The 19,874-nt window shown below is 39.8% G+C and overlaps 2 protein-coding genes across 4 annotated transcripts in view; one reads left to right on the plus strand and one right to left on the minus strand.

Moving 5' to 3' along the window:
• Positions 1 to 569: 569 nt before the first annotated feature.
• On the minus strand, positions 570 to 4,967 carry atox1 (antioxidant 1 copper chaperone). 2 transcript variants are annotated; one of them, XM_032527613.1, is made up of 4 exons: positions 4,799 to 4,967; positions 3,032 to 3,107; positions 1,296 to 1,444; positions 570 to 944 (listed from the first exon to the last, which is right to left on the minus strand). In XM_032527613.1, the coding sequence occupies exons 1-3, from the start codon at positions 4,802 to 4,804 to the stop codon at positions 1,320 to 1,322; spliced, it is 207 nt and encodes a 68-aa protein (XP_032383504.1). In that variant the 5' UTR covers positions 4,805 to 4,967; the 3' UTR covers positions 570 to 944; positions 1,296 to 1,319. The 2 variants fall into 2 exon arrangements, with proteins under 2 accessions (XP_032383504.1, XP_032383503.1); XM_032527612.1 differs by lacking the exon at positions 570 to 944 and having other exon boundaries at positions 982 to 1,444; positions 4,799 to 4,966.
• Positions 4,968 to 5,828: 861 nt separating this feature from the next.
• The window catches only part of slc36a1 (solute carrier family 36 member 1), a 46,447-nt gene continuing 32,401 nt past the window's right edge, over positions 5,829 to 19,874 (plus strand). The window contains exons 1-7 of one of the 2 annotated variants that reach the window (XM_032527598.1): positions 5,829 to 6,065; positions 9,760 to 9,890; positions 11,004 to 11,118; positions 12,312 to 12,402; positions 13,795 to 13,883; positions 17,118 to 17,207; positions 17,764 to 17,848. In XM_032527598.1, the coding sequence (XP_032383489.1) occupies positions 9,854 to 9,890; positions 11,004 to 11,118; positions 12,312 to 12,402; positions 13,795 to 13,883; positions 17,118 to 17,207; positions 17,764 to 17,848 (507 nt within the window). In that variant the 5' untranslated portion in view covers positions 5,829 to 6,065; positions 9,760 to 9,853. The remainder of the gene's footprint in view (positions 6,066 to 9,759; positions 9,891 to 11,003; positions 11,119 to 12,311; positions 12,403 to 13,794; positions 13,884 to 17,117; positions 17,208 to 17,763; positions 17,849 to 19,874) is intronic. The other variant, XM_032527599.1, reaches the window with a different exon arrangement.

The raw sequence follows: 19,874 nt of genomic DNA on the forward strand, positions 1-19,874 counted from the left end.
GCTACAACACGTGTTGTCACATACAGCCAACAGCTCATTATCTGCTAGCTGCCTGTCCCCAGAACACACTGGTTAGAAAAAGAAAAGAAAAGTGGTCTCTGTAGACAGCCCTGGGTCTACAACGGCAACACAAATAAACTGCGCCCACCTGCACCAAGAAGAATATATAACCAGTGTTACAGCCAATAACTGACAAGGATTTGGGGGTGGGGGGGGTTAGTGAGTGGAAGCATGGAAGGGGGGGGAGGGGGGGGGATGAGGAGGACTCGTTTTGTTAGAAAATACTTTGAACGTCAACAAGAAGTAACGTCACCCAACATCGCTTAGAGCACCTTTAATAGAAAACAAATGTCAGTATCAAAGAACATGATTAATATGACCTGTGGTATTAATGATTACCGTAGTGTAAAGAGTAATGAAACCAAAAGGAATCGTGCAGACTGTCCCTGAAGGGAAGAGAGACACCATGGATGAAGATTTGAAGGACGACTTTTAAACTTACATCACATCCTACAAACGCAATAGTACTGAATTTCAACTTCTACGGAGAAGTAGCCAATACTTTGCAGTATAATTTACAATCCAGGGAATGTACTTTTGTGTTAAAGGAAGTTTGCTTTGTGTTTGTTTTGCAGCTTTAACACAAACAGGAAAGACTGAAAATGGTGTGAGCCGCTTCGCTACGATTTCTGGATTGAACGGCAAGTTTCCTCGGAACAGTAGGGCTGTTCAATTAATCAAAATGTTATCGTGATTATTATTTTGCTCATTACATTTAGCAAGTAAACTCTTGTGTTCTGAATGAAAAAAGTAAAGTTTAAATTGGAAAAGCGTTAAAGCAAATTTCAGTTTTTTTTTTCTGTTTTTCCATCAGAACTTTGAGGACAGGTAAATAACTTGAATTCCAGCATAAATCTTCACTTTTCATCAGCAGCAATGATTTCCTACAAAAAAATACACACACACACACACATACAGATGGAGAAAGTAAGCTGGTTTGTAAAGCCATAACAGTTCAATTGCTGATGAAAATTGTCGTGACTTGCAGGACTAATATGCTCAATGTGAATTGACTGTAGGAGATGGATTAATAACGTGTTTTATTCTTTTTTTTGTCATCCGATTCAAGCAAAACTGCTTACAGACAATATATATATTGAATCAAAGTAACGATAACTAACACTTCATTATTACCGGTGGTCACAAAAAAAACAACATACAAATTAAAAAAGGTTTACAGAGATCCTAAACATGACTCTATAAGGACTTAAAGACCTGGATCCCCATCGTGGCACCTGTCCTACGTGACGCAGACTCCTTCATATAGTGCCGTTGTACTTGACCTCCTTCCCGCATTTCTTCAGTGTCTCTGTGAGAACTTCCACGTCCTTGTCGGACTCGATCCAAACCAGTTTCTTAGGCAGGTCGATCTCAAACTTCACATCTGAGAACAAAGACACACTTTGTTTAATTCCAAGAAGCAACGGAACCGGAGACACTCGCAATGCAATGGAGTTCATAAAAGGACAAGATGCACCATAAAACGCTCAAATTCTACTGTCGGTCAAATGTCATTTTTCCATAAAAGGTAAATCTTATCTACCACCACGTATTGATGAGATCTGGGAGTTTAGAGTGCTCATATTATGCTTTTTTGGCATTTTCCCTTTCCTTTCTTGTGTTATCTTGTTTGTGCACATTATAGGTTTACAAAGTGAAAAAGCCCAGTGTCTGAGCCAGTGTCTATTTTTTGATGGGGGGGGGGAACCAGAGCACCTGGAGGAAACCCACACAAAGATGAGGAGAAAAACTCCAAACAAACTCCACGTTGAAAGACCCAGAAAGACTTGGATTTGAACCAAAACCTTCTTGCAGTGAGGCCACAGTGCTAACCATTGGGCCACCATGTAGATGCTAGCAGTTAGCTACAACAATGGAACAGAAGTGAGATGCCTCACTCTGTAGCTAAAACAGAGAGCTCAACACACCGGGTGAAAAGAGGAGCTGCAGCAATGTGCATTACAACAAAATATGGTCTTTACTGAAAATGAAACCACATAACCCTATTCTGGTACAACCTCTAAATACAATGATGAACCTGAAAATAAGAATCATGTGAGAACTTTAAGAGGAAGAAATGTGTTGGAACAGCCCAGACTGAGGCTGATATGAGCTGGAATAACTGACGCGTCCCTAAGGTACTCAACATTTTAATGATTAAGGCAAATAAAAGTAAGTGCCACTGCATCAGGTGACGTGGGCTGAGTCAACATTCAAAGACAAAAGGGGCTCTGCCAGTAAGACCGTTCGCCCCATGTGGGCTGAGTCCCGCAGCGGCCCGGGTTCGAGTCCGACCACCGGCCTTTTGCTGCGGGTCGCCCCCATCGCTCCCCTTTCCTGTCTATCCACTATCGCTACCTAATAAAGAGAAAAGCCTCAAATCTTTAAAGTAAAAAAAAATTCAAAGACAGAAGTCATGGGCTGGGTGTGATACAAGCAGCATTCAAAAGCTTTCAAACAGCACAGGAGCCGGTTCGATTTGTGTTGCAAATTCAATAGTATTGAGCATTGCAATTTTCTTTTCCTTCAACAAAGAAGTGTATTATTCAACTTCTTTGTTGAAGGAAAAGAAAATTGCAATGCTTGTCATTGTCATGTCATGATTGTTTTGTTTTGTTTACAAGTTACAGATGGAGTCTGGAGATGACGTGGGGTACTTACTGTTGACATCTTACTTTACACACTTCAGGCTGTTGCTGCTAGCTTAGGGGAGAGACTGTATGACACCAGGTGGTACAGCCTGAGACATAAACAATAAAAAAAATGTCTACTGCATTTTTGTTTTGCTTTTCCCTCCATTGTACCAAACCGTGGTGTCTGAACCGAGGTATGAACCACTCCACCCCTAGTGTGTGTGTGTGTGTGTGTGTGTGTGTGTGTGTGTGTGTGTGTGTGTGTGTGTGTGTGTGTGTGTGTATTTTAATGGTCTCTTCTTACAGCACCCAGAGAAGCATAAGATTGTGGGTCTCACCTCCCAGCTTGTTGAGGATTCTGGTAACGGCTCCTGAACATCCCTCACACGTCATCGCCACCTCAAACTCGTGCTTCTGTAAATCGAAACATGGATATATATTAAGGTTGGGGAAGAAAAAAAAAATCAAAACAGCAATGTTTTGCAATATTTTCAATGGAAATACTGTATCGATACACAGACGCCAAGTATGGATCTTTTATAATATATTGTGTGTTGTTCAGTTTGTCTGCTTGACAATCCCATTTTGCAGCGATAAAATTGAAGTGTTATGAACAAAGAAACTTTTCTTTTTAGATGAAACAGATCTTGACAAAGTAATACAATGTATTGTTTTTTATCATCGCAATATCAGCGGGCGCAATAAACACATTGCAAAAGTCTGCGACATCGCAAAAGACACACTAAATAATATGATTTGTTTTATTGTCGCAACAGAACAGAGAAACAACATATTAACATTTAGATAAATAAAATGTATAAAAATACAAACTTAAGATATAACACTTAAAAGTCCTTTGATCAAAAACACCAGAACAAAAAGAATAATCAGTGTTGCAAACAGGGACGTTGGAGAGCGCCCTCTGGTGGACAGACTATGCAACGCCACAATTCATAACACGGTTGACCGTCCGTTTTTAATGCTGATACGGATAGATCAGGAAATGCTTAATATCGGCCCGTCAATATATCGGTCGGGCTCTATTGAGATAAACCTTTGTTGGTGCTCACTGGGGAAATGTTCATGTTGCAATGTGTACAGAAATAAGTACAGCTAGAGAAGTACAAAATAAGAATACAATAAATGAAAAGGTACACAACTAGTAAAAGTAAATGAACTATACAAGAGCAATCAAAGACAAGTTAGAAGGTAAGTGATAGGTTAAAGTGAGATGTTAGTGTAACAGTTATGAGGGAAATTGACATGGTATGATATGATTAATAGCAGTGAGTCTATAATGTGTGTAAACAGAAATATAATGTAGTATATTTGATGTGGTAAGACAGTCTAACATAACATACCGGTAATGTAAAAGATATCGTAAGTGCAATGCAATAGTAATAACATAATAGTAGGTCTGTCCTCAACTAAAGAAAGTCTTAGTTGACTAACACTTACATGATTTTGTCGACTATTGGATTAGTTGATTTAATCGACAGAGCTGTGCGTTTTGAAACTAAAAATAGATATAAATGTAGATAATTAACCATCTGTAAAACTGAGTTTCTACACAAGTAATCCTGCAAAAGCACCACTTTAAATCTTGTGCTCACCAGAAATGTGCTCCTAAGTTTTTTGGAACTGAGTAATTAAGCATGAATAAGCACAAAAAATGACTTGACAACTAAAGAAATCTTAGTCGACTAATACCAAATACATGGGGGACATCTCATAATAGTACAGAAAGAAAGAAAGCACGGAGGAAGAAAGAACGATAGAAAAGGCGAAGGAATGAAAGAAAGAATAATTGGTTATGTAATAAAGAAATGTTATGCGAATACCAGCAATAAGATCAGGTGATATACAACCTCTTTTTGAGATGTTGGAACCGTTAGTTATTGCAGTTAACTTTATGTGATCGATAGCGGTTACCTGGGCTCTAACCATGGCATTAATGGACGTGAATGTAAACTTACTGTATCAGCCACCTAAAGCAAGTCTGACTGATAGCGAGCTTGAATGCTACTTAGCAATGTCGAGAGAGAAATGCGAACTTATCTTCGCGCTTAAGCTAAATTAAAGCTACAATTAGGCTCGGTACTCACGGTCATATTTGTGGCGCAACCCAGATGTCGGACCAACAGTGGACTTTTGCCTCTGAATGACTTGCAAATGTTACAAGTGCAGTAAACTGCTCAAGAATTTTCCTGTGACGTTTGCTTTGTGAAGCTAGCTAGCTTCGCTCAACAGAACAACCGGATTTCCGGTATGAAAAAAACAACAACAAACAAAACACAATTAAAACACTATTTTGTAGATGGACATATTTTTATGTTGCAATGTTTTTGGGTCAATGAAAAATTTGAAAATAATTTTGAAAATCCTATATTTGTATATATGATGTAGCGTGTAATAAATACAAACTAAAAGATGACGTAAAAAGAGTGTGTTGTTTCATTATGAATGTAAACCCGTTTCCCTTCTATCATTTTGGCTAACTTGACGCACAGCAACCCGGACATGTATCGTGAATGACTTGACTTTCTCTTTTTTTTTACAGCACGTTTCAGTCCCCTTTGTGTGCCATATAGTGTATTTCCATTTAGCTGCTTGAGCAAAATTATACTAAAAAAAGAGGGAATAAACGTAAGACAAAACTGCGTAGATAACATTTAAATCAAAACGCTATACCTCAAGTCTGGCCGCCCCGGAGTTCAAATCAAGCGCTTCCAAAACTACATGTTTTCCAAAATAAAAGCCCTATCAGAACTGATTCTTACGGAATTTAAATGTAACCATAATAATCTAAACGTACTTTTATCAACAGGTTTCAAATACTCGGAAAAAACTGTCATATATTTTTTGCACAACCTCGTCATAAAGCTCCTATCTGGCCACTGGCTCGACTCCATCAGCACCAGGACCACCAGGCAAAAGTTTTACGTTAAGTCGTCGCTTTCCTTATCAACCCGTCCTAGTTCTCCTCCCTCACCACCCGACCGCCCACCAAAGCATAGCTCTTACAACCATAGACTCAATATATATATCGAATATATATATATATATATATATATATATATATATATATATATATATATATATATCGATATATATATCACAACACAGCGCACTTAGCTCAATCAGTGTCTATGGCAACAGCACGTCGAACGGCCGGGTCACGTGACTACGCCGCTGTCTCGCGGACAGGACATAGCCAGCAAAGCAGACTCCTCTTTTCCCCTCAATCGGTGCAGTGTTGCTGCGCTGAATTCATCCAGCCATGACTACAATAGGAATATAAAAGGTCTGCGGCGAGGTTTAAACTCTGGTAAAGCCAGCCCGAGACCAGAGACAACACAAGCTTTCCCCGAGGTAGGTTGTTGTTCGTTAAGAGCCGTGTTGTTGATGTGTTTACGGACGCTGTGATGACATCGTAACAAATAGCTAGCTAACATTGGCTAACCTAGGTTTATAACACATAATGTTAGCTAAGCTGCCTCGTCGAACCGAAGCAAAACAAACTGCAATGTGTTCATGCTAATGACAGCTTAGTAGCAGCTATCGACTTGTCAACATACGTGTTGTCTACATGTATCCTAACGCTAGTAATTTCCATTTTTTCCCACGTCTTTCTTTCTTTCTCATTCATTTCTCATGCAGTCTCTTCTCTGTGTGTGTGGTGTGTGTGTGTGTGTGTGTGTGTTTTCTTGGAGGTAAATGTGCACGGCCCTATTTTACTGATTTCTAAGCATATTTAATGGTATAGTTTCCTGGCATGATTCCATCGCTGGTGGTTGTCCCTTTTTTATGACCCTGTCCGTTGAGGTGACAGAGACACTAACTCGTGTCCTGGTCAAAGATTAGTTTAACTGGATTGTCTGCTGTCTGTGTTGTGTGTGTGTGTGTGTGTGTGTGTGTGGTGTGTGTGTGGGGGGGGGGGGGGGGGGGGGGGGGTGTGGGACACTAACTCCTCTCCTTGTCAAAAATTAGTTTAAATGGAGTGTGTGTGTGTGTGTGTGTCACGAAGGGGCACTTACTTTCAAAACATTGCATACTCTGGCACAAACGCGGAATGTGGTGTATGTGAGCTTATCACCAGTAAACACTGAAAACTGCATCAGTTTTATTGACATTTAGACCTGATACAAAACATATGGCAATTTCTATAATAAGAGGGTACATAAGCTCTAAAGCATCTGAAAACCCACACACACATTTTCAGATATTCTGGCTGATTAGACTCTGCTCAGGTTGAAGTTGGGCCGGAGCTTTGATGGGAACTTATTAGGTCACAAATTCTTTTTACCAATAAGAATTATACAGCTGTCATTTGCGCCGCACTAACAGGGGATTCCGGAAGATTTCACTCAATCAGTCTTTGGACACCCACACAGTCCTGGGAAGAGGTCCAATCAGCCCCATTACATTTAATGGGGCTGATTGGACCTCTGTCATTTAGTCATTCGTCAATCTACTAAAAATGAATCTACTACTTTTTAAATATTGATTTCTTTTAATCTTCAAGCAAAAATGCAAATGCAAATCATGAGCTGATTCCAGATGCTCAGACTCTCACTTTATGTACTTGTTTAATCTAAAAAGAGAAAAAGTGATGGATTAGTCAACCATAAATAATGATCGTTTCACTGCAGCCTGGATAAACTGAAAAATACATCTCAGTGGCTTTTTTTTTCTATCAGTTTAAAGTGCTGGAGCCAAAAATTGCACACCGTGCTACTTGCATTTCCATGGTGCCTAGTTTATTCCTCTCATGTCACGGCACATTGGGAGTGATTGCTGAGTGGCTCATAATTTAGACACATTGCCCTGCTTACAGTTACATTGCAGTAGAAGTCACACAGCCATTCTGCACGCTCACTGAACCAATGCTAAACAACAACTCGTCCTGAAGAGGAACTGCTAGGAGAAATACATTTTCACACATGAGAGGCCCTGTAGGTTTTCTTTCAAAAATCCAAAATATTCCAAAAGAAAACTGTTTTATCTAAGAAGATGCATTCTGTTTGTTCATCTCACTTCACTTTTATCGCTGCAAAATGGGATTGTCAAGCAGACAAACTGACTGATCAGTACTTGGTGTTTGTGTATCGATACAGTCTTGCCATGGAAAATATTGCGATACTATGATGTATCGATTTCTTCCCCCACCCCCTATAGTTTACATAGCATAGCATACGGTGGAGGAAGGACAAATGCCTGAAGGGGTAATTCTACAACACTTTCTTAAAAAGCTTATAGTCTTTTAGCTGGAGGTCCCAAGTCCATGTTGTGAGTTTTCTTATAAAATTCAATTTAGTTTTTTCCTGTTCTGAACTCATTGCACATGCTAAACAGCGACGCTGTGACAAGAAGATTAGGGAAGTGTGGTGGTGACTAGACGTGAAGTTATGGGCATCGCAAACAATTTTGGTTCCTAAAAATTGCGGCATAGTTGGAACTTTTTGGCTTCCTGGCAATGAGTCATCAGATGGACAGCCTTGTGTGATAAGACAGAAGCAGCAACAGCATGCAGGTTAATGAAGATTGTCACTGCCCAATGTAAGTGGAGTGAAGCTGAGAGTTACGCATGCGTCACTTTGCAACAAGTAACATATAATGTTACTTCTGTAATGTCAACAATGAATGTAAATGGACCTACTTAACAAAGTCACTGCTGGCTACAAGTTAGCATCAAACACAACAAAGGCTGTCAGTTGAAGGGCGTTTTGAGCTAACGTTAGCAATCAAACAATGATAGACAGCTAAAATGTTTTTGAAATGACTGCTGGCTTAGCTACAAGCTAGCAATCAAACACAACAAAGGTTGTCACTGGAATGGCGTTTTGAGCTAACGTTAGCAACCAAACAATCATAGATAGCTAAAACGTTTCTGAAATGATTCCCATCTTCTGTTATTGTTTGTAATGACCAAAGTTTATTATTTCATGGATTTCACAATTTTCATTATGACAGTTATATCGTAAACCGTTTAAATCTGAACTCGACTCACATCGGGCAGCAAAGATGTTCTTGCACACCCTTGTTTGAACTAACAGTCGTTATGCCGCTCTTATGAAAACAACATTGCAGAGTGCCCTGGGGGTTTAGTGTTGTCACTGTCAGATGTGAGTCGAGTGCAGACAGGTTTACGACGTAACTTCGAGGGATCTTTTGTTGTTTGATTGAACAGTTCCAGCCCTAACCATGAGATTATATATATATATATATATATATATATATATATATATATATATATATATATATATATATATATACACACAATGTAAAATTTACATTAGAGCTGCAAATATTAACAATAAGTGTCAGCTAATCGCAATTGTATTTTGACAACAGGTTAATCGTTTTGAGTGATTTTTGTTTTTTTTTAATGAGACAAAAGTAATTGTTTTCTTTTTTCAGCTTCTTAAATGTGAACATTTTCTAGTTTCATCCCCCCTCTGTGACATTAAATAAAATAAATGCCTTTGAGTTGCGGACAAAACAAGACATTTGAGGACGTCATCTTGGGTTTTTGGGAAACACTGATCCACATTTTTCACCCTTTTCTGACATTTTATAGATTAATCAACAAATTGATGAATCGCAAAAAAAAACAATCGACAGTGAAAATGATTGTGAGTTTCAGCTCTACATTACATGTATGTCAAACTCCAACCCACCATGATTTTTGAATGTATTAATGTTAATTGGGGATCACTGATTACAATGGATTACTTTGTTATTTAAAGGTGCTCTAAGCGATGTCACAGGTGTTTTAGGCTAGAACATTTGTTTGTTGGGGGTTGGTGGGGTTAGTGCACAGAAGCCCAGAAGGGAGGGGGGACAGGATGAGGAGCAGGGAGGGGCAAGCTAGTCTCGTTTTGTTTGAAAATACTTTGAACGTCAAAAAGAAGTCACCCAACATTGCTTGGATTACTTTTTTTTTTAAAAAAGCATGCTCTTTCAAAGTAACTTTCTTTCACTGTGAAGTCCATGCTCTCACAATGGATCAGTTGTTGATCACAAGTCTTGCGTTGAACTGCCTTCTCTGTTTTGTAATGTGTAGCTTTCAATGCTGGACACCCTGATCTCCCGGCATTAAGATCTGTGAGGCTGGGAGAGACGACACCCAGCCGTCCATCAAACTACCCCGACCCAACATGATTGCCTCCAGCGACGTAGACAACCGAGGTGAAGGTATTCAAATCAAGTGCACTGCTTTAACATTGTAATCTCTTGTTTAGGATCACAAACAGGTGTGTACCCCCGGTAGTAGGGCTGCAAAATATATTGTTTTTATCATTTTTGCTGTATCAGTTGGAGAATTGAACACATTGAACACATGCCAAAGATTGCAACATATTGCGAAAGACACTTGGAGAGCTTTTGCGTTAGTTGAAAGTATCAGTAGAAAACTGCCCTTCAATGCCTTTTTATGTTCAACTCAATGTTCAATTAACTAATGTTGGATTGTAATTTGGTTTATTTTAGCAGAATAACGAAAGCAGAAAGGCAGAACTGAGTACACTTTAATATCTATTTATTTATCGCAAGTAATATTGTTAATGCGATGTTCAACAAGTTTATTGCATATTTCTGTCATATCGTGCTACCCTACTGGGTATGGTATGTATACACGGTATTGTATATATGATTTATTTACTCCAGATCCTTTGTCCTTAGCAGCCATAAGAGCCAATTCTTTTTTTTTTTTTTTTATTTGTATCTAATTTCTTTTCTAATTCATTCAAATTCTATTAAAATGCCAGCTCAAATTGAACCCCAATGTGTGAAAGAACTTAACATAGTCAGTATTTGTTGTGTAGTAGCTGGATTCAAGGTTGTAATCGTGCCAAGAGGAGTCCAGCTGGGAGACGGTCCTCAGTTTCACTTCAGTTTGCAGTTTAAACACTGAGTAGGCATTCGGCTTGCTGCTGTCACAACATGGAATAGTCTTCTCTTTATCCCTCCTACACTAAAACATGCCATAACAGTTCCTCTTTGCTTATGAAACGAGGATGTAAGGAAACAGTGGGAATTAAACCCGGGTCTCCCACACCAAGGCATGTGTGATATCCACTGCGCCATCACCAGAATAAGAGTGTAGATTTTAAAATCTAATCTTTCTTGTTCAGCCATGTGCCTGTGCACTCCTCTCGTTATACAGTATATTAAAAGTTATTTTATGTCACTTTAAGAAAGTAGTTGTAAGATGATAACTCATTAACTTCATGAGCTGTTTTTTAGTGACATGCGACAAAGGGCTTTACATATTCTCGTCTTTGCCCTCCCTTCTCTCCTTCGCCTCAGCTTCTTTATTCTCGGACCCAATTCCCTCAGAAATGGATGCACTTTGTCCCTCTCCTCCAGGACCTACACGGCCCCAACGGGATTATGAGAGGATTGGAGGACGGGCGGGAACCTCGTAAGTATTCTACACTACATTACATGTCATTTTAGCTGACGCTTTTATGCAAAGCGACTTACAAATGTATATTTATTTATATATTTATACGCCTGTGGAGCAACTAGGGGTTAAGTGTCTTGCTCAGGGACACATTGGTTGATGTATCGCAGTGGGAATTGAACCACACCAAAGGCATGTGTGATACTGCGCCATCACCAGAATAAGAGTAGATTTTAAAATCTAATCTTTCTTATTCAGCCACTTCTCTCGTTATACGTGTTGACTGCTGTCTGTGTTTTATTTTAACATTTATTTTATGTCACTTTAAACTGTATGTGTTTTATTTCCTAGCCCTCCTTCCCTTCCCCTAAGTGGCTTTGTCACTTGTCAGGCTGCCTTGGTAAAAAAAGAACCTGTTCTTAATGACTTTTGGCCCTATCTTGCACCGGCGCAGCGCAACACCCAACACAAGTGTCTTTTCTAGTTGAAGACAGACACAGTTGTCAATTTCCCGTCCAGCGCCCATGTCATTTAAATAGCAAAGGCACCTGCGCCCATATGTACGTCCATAGGCGTGTTGATCATACAGGGAGGTGTGTTCAGGTGCATTCTGGGCGTATTGCTGGGAAGTGATCACACCATTGACCAACAAAAATCTGGTCTAAAGTCAATAACGCAGCATTTCATTGTTATTTTAACAGTACATTAGTAAAATGCCCCTAGGCTCGTGCACAGCACGTGCATACTATGCTTGTTACACACACAGGGAAGCGCAGCAGCACACACACATGCAAAAGATTACAAATAAAATTTGACAATGTGCCAAGGTACAAACGTGCCTGGCTGTTAAAAGGAATGGGAGATGGAACTCTGATTGGTTGATTGCATGGTCTGCCCAAAACATTAATTAATGAAGACACTAAGTTCAACCCTTTGGAACCATGCACCCGGTGCACGGACATTAAACCAAGTGTTCAGAAGTTATTTATTAACACACGGGTTTAAAAAAAGAAAAGAAAAGGGATTTACAGAATTATAGGTGCACAAACCCGGCCCGTGGATGTTGTTGAAACAATAACAAACAGGCTCTCTTTTTGTCAAAGTAAAGGTAATATAAAAGCATCAGTCAGTAACAACACTGTCTAAATAGTTGTAATGAAAATGTGGAATGGCTTTTTTCTAATACAGAAATCCCTACTTTTTTCCTCCAGTTTTTGTCAGACTCTTATACACCTTCTGAAAGGGAACATTGGCACCGGGCTGCTGGGTCTGCCTCTGGCTGTCAAGAATGCAGGCCTGGTGGTAAGTACACACAGATTTCATTATCTGCTCACGCCCAGTCATATGACTGGTCTGGAGACACAAAATTAGATCCTGCTCCCATTCCAGTCAGATTTTCACGGCAATATACAGATGTTGTCAGGCTAGTGTTGTAAAGTGAGCATTTCTTTTAAGCTTTATTGGATTTGTGGAAAATATAATGTGGTTGTCATGTAAAGCAGGGTCTTCCCTACCATTATAAGACTTTGATGCAGCACCTGAGCCCGGCAAAATAATCCAAACCAAAAACAGCAAAAAAAAAAGCACCAGACTAACTGAAAGAGGTGTCAGATCTAATGATTGTAGTTGGACTTGTTTAGGCGCCGACACACCAACCTCATTATCGGTGACTCGAGTCTGGTCGGTGTGTTCCGTGCCGTCGTCGGTCGGAGGAGCCGTCGGCATCCATTGTGGCCGATTTAACTTGTTGAATTGCCTTTTCTGCCGACGGTCGGCCATCGGGTTAGTGTGTCAGAGCCTTTTAGCAAGTTTTTTCTTTAAGCTTTTTGAGTGTAATTTATTATCTGCTCGTGTTTTCCCAAAGTTTTAGACACAGATTTGGTGATAATAATGGTCTAAAGTGGTGTCAAATTGCATTTTTTTTGCAACACACACTTTCTTATGGAAAAACCCCTTAACCTGTTATTTTCAGCCGCCATTTTCACCTTCTTAATTAGATTTCTTCACTGGTGTTTCTGTTCTAGGGGCACTTCCTCCCCCATGCTGTGACTTTTTGTTCAAAGGATTGTGCAGAGAGCTGTGGTTTGCGGTGCGAAAACATTTACATGTTGCACCATATGGAAACATCGTGGCGGCTGTGTGATAGGCGCAGGTTTTTTTTGTTTTTATGAGCGTTTATCTTGCGCAGACTGAGTCCAGAATTGTCATGCGTCATTAAGTGATACAGAGGAAGTAAAAGCTCAGGTAGAAAAAGAACTTAGATTATAGATTGCACTTGAAAAAAGTGAAGTTCTTATGTAAACCTTATGTCTTTGGTACATGACTGGAGGCTCACGTCATTTGTCATGCCCTATTTTTCTCCTTAGCCCTGAAGGAATTTACTCCATAATGTAAAGCACCTTTGTTTTACAAAACATGCACATTGGTGCAACAGCAACTGCTGATATGAAAGAAAATGGGACCAAATACTGTGTTGTATGAAATGTGTCATTTATTGTCAAAGTTAATATTGTGCTTCAACAGTAATGCAAAGATTAAATAAATTAATCACCTGACTCTGCTTCCCTCCTTCCTGCCTATCTGTCTGTCTGTCTGTCTGCCTGTCTGCCTGTCTGCCTGTCTGCCTGTCTGCCTGTCTGTCTGCCTGTCTGTCTGTCTGTCTGCCTGTCTGTCTGTCTGTCTTTGTCTTTCCAGCTCGGCCCTATCAGCCTGCTGTTTATGGGCGTTGTAGCGATCAACTGTATGCAGGTGCTTGTGAAATGTTCCCACCACCTAAGTGTAAAGTAAGTAACAACCCCTTGAAAGTTCTAACACTTGAACAACACTTTCCTACTGAATGCCTGCCATGTTAACTCTTCCATCAGGTAAAGTCACGTTGAATAACAGATAACATTTCAACTTCCTGATGTGTCAGTAATCGACCGCGGCTTTGGGTGTCAGCTCATTCTCACAAAGCAAACAGCAGGGACTTTGTGTCTTAAAGGCAAACATGTTGATGTTTGAACTCATCTGTCTATAAACACTGGATTTTTTTCAGCACACACAGAAAATAGAGAGCTAGATGACCTGAATTTCACAAAAAGTCACTTACTATACCTTTTAATAGACCACAATGCGATGAAACCACAGTCTTGACTTTTGCTTTGTCTCAACATGCTCTCTTTCTCACAATAATGCCGGTGCTCTGTCCAGCTAGATATTTAACCCACTTAGAGGGGTTTCAGATCCTGAAATAAATGGTATTATCTCAAAATTCAAAAGTTTATAGATAAAGTGCCTGCGTCTAAACTTGTAAATCCAGTATTGCTGTAATGCAGTCTAGCTCATTAAGTTCTCTCTTCTCAAGAGGTAGCATCTTTTCTTTTTTTGGGTGAAATCCTAGAAAACCTTTTACTAAACTGGACAAAGAAAAGGCAGGTTGACATAAAGTGGCTTTAATTGAAATTCTCTCTCCATGGGGTTTTATTTATTTTATTTTATTATATATTTGCTTCTTTCCTTTCAGTGTCATTTGTTCACTTAAATGTAAATGGCCTGTATTTATATAGGGCTTTTCTAGTCTCAACGACTACTCAAAGTGCTTTTACATAGTAAAGGAAGCAATCACCATTCACACACATTCACAATGTGGCTGGTGCTTCGACATGGCACTGCGGGGCCAGGGATCGAACCACCTCCAAACCCTCCGCTTGGCAGGCAACCACTCTACCACTGAGCCACAGCTGCCCCCTCACTTAGCTGCCTACTGCGTCAACAGTGACTTGTTTGTTGTGGCTGGTTGACAAAGTACACTCTGCTGTGTAATTTAACAGCATATGGGCTCAGAGGTTTGTACCCACACACACGGTGTAATGTAACTGTGACAAGCTCCACCAATCAGAGGTGGGGCTGTAAATGTTGTCACCACTCCAATTTGAAACCCTCCGATTATATAACCGATCCATTGAGGCAATAAACCCCTGTGTAGGGATGTAACTATACACTCAACTCCCAATTTGATACCATTTAAAACTTAAGTTCACAATACGTTTTTCTCAGAATGTTTTAACAGAATGAGCTGCAGACAAAACCAATGTCCTCTTATCAAAAGTGCAACTGAAACTGTACTGTAGGATGCATAATCAGTTTTACAGCTGTTAGTGTGTTTGCACTTTAGCACATTATCAGATTTCCATTAGTTTGTGTTTTGCATTTGCTGCCAAGTCACCCTACCCTTCTGCCATGTTCATCCAGGGATGTACCCCCGTCTCGCCCTGCTACGCCACAGAGGATTTACACACCGATGGCAGCATTAATGTAGAGCCCAAATAGTTTTTGGGATAACAGAATCATGGACGGAATTGCAAAAATTCAGAATTTAAAAAAGCTTTAAGACAGATTGGATATAGCGTAGCCTGGTCCTACCAGACTCATACATCACATTTGTACAGAGCCACTCTGGATCTGCCATAACCAATCGCTAATGTTTGGTTGTGACGTCGGAAAACCCAAGAATGTACCGCAAACCTAGACAGTGTACTGAAGGAAAATCTAAATTGAGCAGAAGTACGTACAAGGGCGGAGCAAGGCTATTAATTCAGTGCTAAAATGCTAACTGGACATTTGAAAATATGACTTAAGTTTCCAACCGAGCTGTAAAAACAATCTGTAGTTAAAAATAAAATAAAAAAACATCTTAAAATGCATTAAAAAATATTTCCCAGGCCCGGTGGGTCACCAGGCTGGCAATACACTGTGGGAAACACTAATATTTCAATATAGTGAAAAGACACTCATGGGAAAAATGCTGCTCTTCCTTTTTCTCAGGTTTCTTTATTGCAGAGTCCGAGTCATCACTTCCTTTTGTCCGTCATAGATATGCAGGAGCCACATGTTGTATTTACTAATCCTATACACATGTAGTTATCTATCCACATATGGATGGGAAAAGATTTGGTTTCCACCTCTACCCGTTTTTGGCTGTTTTACTTTCTTCCCCAACCTGTGTTTTTTTTTCTATTCTTAGCAGCTGTAATGAGTCTTTTTATTTGACTTAAACGGTTTATTGTTTTATGAAGTCATGCCTATCTGATCTTATTTGAAGGACTTTTCTTGTGACTTTCATTTTGGTTTTAGGCTTTTAATGGTTTTACTAGGCGTGTGTGTGCGTGTGTGTGCGTGTGTGTGTGTGTGTGTGTGTGTGTGTGTGTGTGTGTGTGTGTGGCGCGTCTAAAACAAATTTGGCAGCCCCCCTCTTTGAATAATGGATGACAAAATGCACAATATCTAAATAGTAGGAGATCTGTGTTTAGAGTAGGGGCAGGTGGGGGGGGGGGGGGACCATACAGAATAGTGTCACGATATTTCCATGGCAATACTGTATCCATACACAGATGCCAAGTATTGATCTTTTATCATATAAAATACACAGGAGAAATTAAAGCCACAGTGCGTAGTTTCTGTCGCCCCCATGAGGATTTCTAAGTAATGACAACAACACTGTTGGTATGGTCACATGATACAAGCCTTCTGTGATCTTGCACTACCCCCACCCCTTCTTTGCGCAGTTGCTAGTAGCCAAGGAGGACACGGAGGATTAAAAAAACTTGATGGAGAGGTATCTTTACCCGAGTTTATGCGTGCGAAAGTTGCCAGGCGACACGATCTTCTGAACATGCTGAGAAATCCAGAGAGAGTTGTGTGGAGCTCATAGTCTTCATCAGCTTTGTAGCAACTCATTTGGCAATGGTTTTAATGTAACGGACGTTCATTAATACCATAAAGTTACACACTAAAGCCTTAACCTTTGGTACTAGAGAAATGATAAAATGCATGATGCGCTAACAGAAAAAAACCCATTTTATTATGTATTATGTTATAACATTGCAATGATATTGTATCGCGGGACCTCTGAAGATTCCCACACCTACTTCAGAGGTTGTCCCAGTTGGAGCGTCTTTTCCTCCAAAGGGAGAATTTTATCCAAACACATGAATGCAATGTCAGTTCAAAAGGTGCACATTTATTTCCCCGTTCAGGATGAACCGGCCATCTCTGACCTACGGAGAGGTGGTGCAGTACGGGATGGAAAACGTGTCCTGGCTGAGGAGACACTCCCAGTGGGGAAAGTAAGACAAATGTTTCACCTACTGAGTTAAGAGATTACGGTTGGAAAATGGATTAGTTTTATACATGTCACCAGCATACAGTTGTATCACAGCGTCCCTTTGTACTTTTTTTGACACCATGTTATGAAAATGTATTCAGTGATAACATATTTTAGCAAGTTATCTTAATTTGAAGGCCTAATGTATCCGTTCAGTGTAGAGCTTTGGGTGTCTCATAAGGGTAAATGTAGTGTTTCAGATGCTCTCCTACTATAAAATATAATTATGTTGAAAACATTGAACTCTCAATTGTATAAAGTAAATGCGGTAATGTGCTCTTTTATAGGTCATTAAATATCTTATCTTGCTATAATTTGGTATTGCCAGTACAATTGAGACAGTGTTTAGTGCAAAAATTGCACAATAAGGGATATTGATGTAAAGACAAAGCATTTCCTGTCTATTAGAGTACATAGTTATTCAGGCTCAATATTTACTCTGTAAGCATACTTACCTTTTGTCCTCCCTCCCTCCCTCCCTCCCTCCCTCCCTCCCTCCCTCTGTCTGTCTCACTCAGACGGATCGTGAACGTGTTTCTAATCATCACCCAGCTGGGCTTCTGCTGCGTCTACTTTGTCTTCCTTAGTGACAACATCAAGCAGGTCCTGAACACACACACACACACACAACACACACACACACACACACACACACACACACACACACACACACACACCACACACACACACACACACACACACCACACACACACACACACAGTTATTGTCCCTTTTAAGGCATTAACTGACACGGTTTTCCTAAAATTGAAATGAAACCTTCATTTAAAAACCAAAATACGATGATTTCTCTGGTTTACATGTGACTAATGATAGCACTATCCGGCAGCCACATGCTGGTAAGACAGACAGACAGACAGACAGACAGACAGACAGACAGACAGACAGACAGACAGACAGAAAAGTGAATTTTGCACCCTGCACCTATCCAACTCTTTCAGTCAAGATAACGATACCTGGGTTTGGTCAATGCCTTACTGTGTGACTAGGGTCATTCTTCTATGTGTAAGGCAACATCAGGCTTAACTTGATTCATTTGTTATCAAAAAATCTAACAAATGAACATAAAGATATAAATTCACTAAATTGTTATTTATCATCAAAATACAAAATTGTGCGCCAGCATCTTGGTAAATTATCTTCATTTGGGGCATTTGTAGGCCTTTAATTATACAGGACAGCTGAAGACATAAAACGGGAGAGAGAGGGGGAATGACACGCAGATATGGGTTGCAGGGCGGAGTCGAACCTGCGGCCGCTGCGTTGCCCTAGGTGCCCTAACATCTTCAAAATTAACAGGAATTTCAACTCGAGCATAAACCTTTTTAAATGCAGCAACAAATTGGTCAAAACTTATACAGGAATTAAAATTCCACTATATAATGAACATAGTACATACACAGAATTGAATAGATCGTTCTAGTTGTCAATTTAACTGACACCTGATCCAGCTTTTTGAGGCCCGATATCAGTATCGGATCATTTCATCACTTTGTAACAGTTGTCTACTGCTTGTCAAACCACGTTGTGAGATTGTTTGCTGTGTCAGCATAACATACAGGTTGCTGTCTTCTGACCTTTGACCTGCACAGCTCTAAGCTCTGAGCACAAATCTAAAGGTGTGAAGCCATTTAATCTTAAAGTAGATTTATGGAATTGCCTCAGTGTGGATGGCCACATGAATGTATGTTCATGTACTCACAGAAAGAGAGAAGGTTACAGTGTTTACACACACTAGCAAAGTAGCAATACAGCAGGGAGAGAGGATCTACATGCACCACAGTTTATGGAATACATTGAAATAACCCCAAAAACTAATCTCAAGTAGCGAGTTACTCTGGCATCAAGTTATGCTGCTCATTAACTTTGCCCTTGTAGCCGAGCTGCACCAATCACATCGGTGTATTTGATGTAGGCGGGCCAGAGACGAGCTAAACAGAGGACAACAGTTTAATCGACCAGTTAGCTCCCCAGGTGGCTAAGCATATGGGACTCTGGATACGTCACCTTGTGTGTTGTTGTGATTGGTCGTAGTGTTATCCAGTTGCGTGCAGTGAGATTTTCAAATGCACCGCTGATTGACCGCTGACCTCATTGCCACCAATTGAGTCCATATTGTGGTTGGAGAGAGATCTGGGAACTTCACTGTTTACCTCACTGAAGGTCACGCTGACTAAATGCTTGAAACATCTGACCTGGGATTGAAGACTAGTGTCTGCAAGTGGGGTCCTGGACAAGCTTTATTTGTATATTACACTTTCTTACCACTAGATGGAGGTGTCTGTCTACCATAGATGTCTCCTTTTTATCATTTATTTATTTATTTTTCTTTAAATTTATAAATCAATTTACAAACATTCAGTCATAGCAGCTCATAACATTAGCATATAGAAAAATAATTGCAACTGATATAATATGAGACCAAGTAAAAAAGTACATTATAAACAAAGGGAGAAAAATAAAATAAATAAATAAAAATGTGACAGACTTACAAACCTTGTTAATGACATTGACACATTTTGATTTATGAATATGAAACTTACCTAATAAAAAGATTAACAATATTACATACATTTCCATCTTTACATTCAAAATATGTAATAATAATATT

This window comes from Etheostoma spectabile, chromosome 10 (genome assembly GCF_008692095.1).
Source record: "Etheostoma spectabile isolate EspeVRDwgs_2016 chromosome 10, UIUC_Espe_1.0, whole genome shotgun sequence".
Taxonomy (NCBI): domain Eukaryota; kingdom Metazoa; phylum Chordata; class Actinopteri; order Perciformes; family Percidae; genus Etheostoma; species Etheostoma spectabile.